General features: G+C 28.8%; 1 protein-coding gene across 1 annotated transcript in view; it reads right to left on the reverse strand.

Annotated features, from left to right (window-relative positions):
* The window catches only part of LOC106473263, a 39,658-nt gene that overhangs the window by 32,829 nt on the left and 4,866 nt on the right, over positions 1 to 1,963 (reverse strand). Inside the window, exon 4 of the mRNA XM_013933948.2 lies at positions 519 to 639. Coding sequence (XP_013789402.2) covers positions 519 to 639 — 121 coding nt within the window. The remainder of the gene's footprint in view (positions 1 to 518; positions 640 to 1,963) is intronic.

A 1,963-nucleotide genomic window follows, 5' to 3' on the forward strand; every position in this document is an offset into this window, starting at 1 on the left:
CCACGTCGAGGGGCAAAGCAGAATGAACTGAGAGTATTACTCTTTTTACAGCAAAAATATTTTCCAAACCAAAAAACTTAAGACAGAATTCTGTTAGATAGACAAGTATAGAGTTCAATGAAGAGAGCTTCCAAACAGGTTCAAACAAATATTACATGGCAATTTCTCATAGATAGAATCCTGGAAGACAAGTCAACAAAGTGAAACATGGTCATTCTAGTTGGTTCAAAATCTGTGTGTTTGTTCACTTATAGCTGGTAAATCACTGTACCAATTATCACCAAACCTTGTCTGTACCCTTTAGGCCCCCTCCTGAGTGACATAGTGCTACCAGTTTCCCTAAGACTACATTTAAAAGCTGAATAAATCATTTTGTTGCATACTGAAAAAAAAAATACAATAGCAAAACTTTGTATTGCATTTAAATATCTACATAAGAAACAAATATACAAACACTTCTATATCCATTTAGGCCAGTTTACATTTTATACTTTTTATTAATATATGCACACACACACCTTGTTGTTGAGACTGTTGACTGTAGGCATAGGAATGGGATGCTGGTGTTAGAAACATTGTCTGTTGTGTTGAAGATAGATTATATTGTGGTGCTGCACCATACTGTGGAAGTCTGTGATACTGAAATTAAGAAATAGTTCAAAAATAAAATAATAAATATATATATTGAATTTCACTGCATGTGAAGAATGTCTTTCATTATTTTTTTTAGCCAAATGCAACAAAGAACAAACAAATAGAATTGTTTTACACCTATTATTGTTTATTTAGACTTCTAGGAAATTAAACACTGTAGAACTGAAAGTTTAATTAAATTCTCATACATTGAGCATTGTACTTTGTCATTTTATATTATTCACTTTCTTTCATGTCATTCAGTGCCATATTTTTCTTAGTACATTAAAAATGTAATTTTAAAAATAACAAGGAGAACTGTGTTTTAACATTACATAACTATATGTATGTGAGTGTGTGTGGATTGGTTAATAGTCAGAAATATATATGTAAAACTAAACAGTTTCTGATTAATATAACAGAAACTTCTCTTTAGTTATATGTTAATTATGAACAAAGCCACAATTCATGTCCATGGAAAAATTAATGTCATCTTAGATTTTGTTCAAAAATTACTAAACTTTATAAACAATCAGAAAAATTTAAAGAGTAGTACAAGCATGGCAATAAGTTATTAATTTATACTTTAAGTATATTGGCCTAGTTCAGTACAGCTTACTAATCTCAAGAAGAAACAACATGAACTTATAAGTCAAAAACCAAATGTGAAGTATAAAGCAACTTATGTATTAATATTGGTAAAAGTATTAAGGAAAAGTTAGAACTTGCAATCAATAAGAATAACATAAAGTATTTCTTTTATGAATTAATAGGTGTCTCTTGTTTTTGGAAGTCATTATCATAAAACACATATGTAGTGTACAAACAACTCGGTCTTGTTAATCCATGAATTTCAGGTAGTACAAGTATTAACGAAATAACCCACCATCAGTTTGCTTTTAATTGATTATTTACATGTTTTCAAACTTTAAAACTGCTTAACTGATGATAAACACACATGACTATTTGTCTACAAGGCAGTTTAATACAGATGCATGCATTATACATGCATTTGGTTTTTAGTCCAGGAAAGTCTTCCTGATAGAATGTGACATTTAGGATGTATTGATATATAGTTTAAAAAGGTAATTATATTTTACTAACTATGATAACAAATTTAAGTAATCATGTTTTTAATAAGAAAATATTTTTTATAGTCTGGATAAAGGTAGGGTAATATAAACATATTGTTTGTTTTATATCTAAAGATACTTCGAGGAGCATTACTAAACTAGACTGATTACAAATACAACAACAAGTAAAGCTTTCTAGAAAAGAGATTTTAAATATTCAAATATATGTACCTATCTATTGATCCATCCACCTGTAT

Source organism: Limulus polyphemus, unplaced genomic scaffold (assembly GCF_000517525.1).
Source record: "Limulus polyphemus unplaced genomic scaffold, Limulus_polyphemus-2.1.2 Scaffold6018, whole genome shotgun sequence".
Lineage (NCBI taxonomy): Eukaryota > Metazoa > Arthropoda > Merostomata > Xiphosura > Limulidae > Limulus > Limulus polyphemus.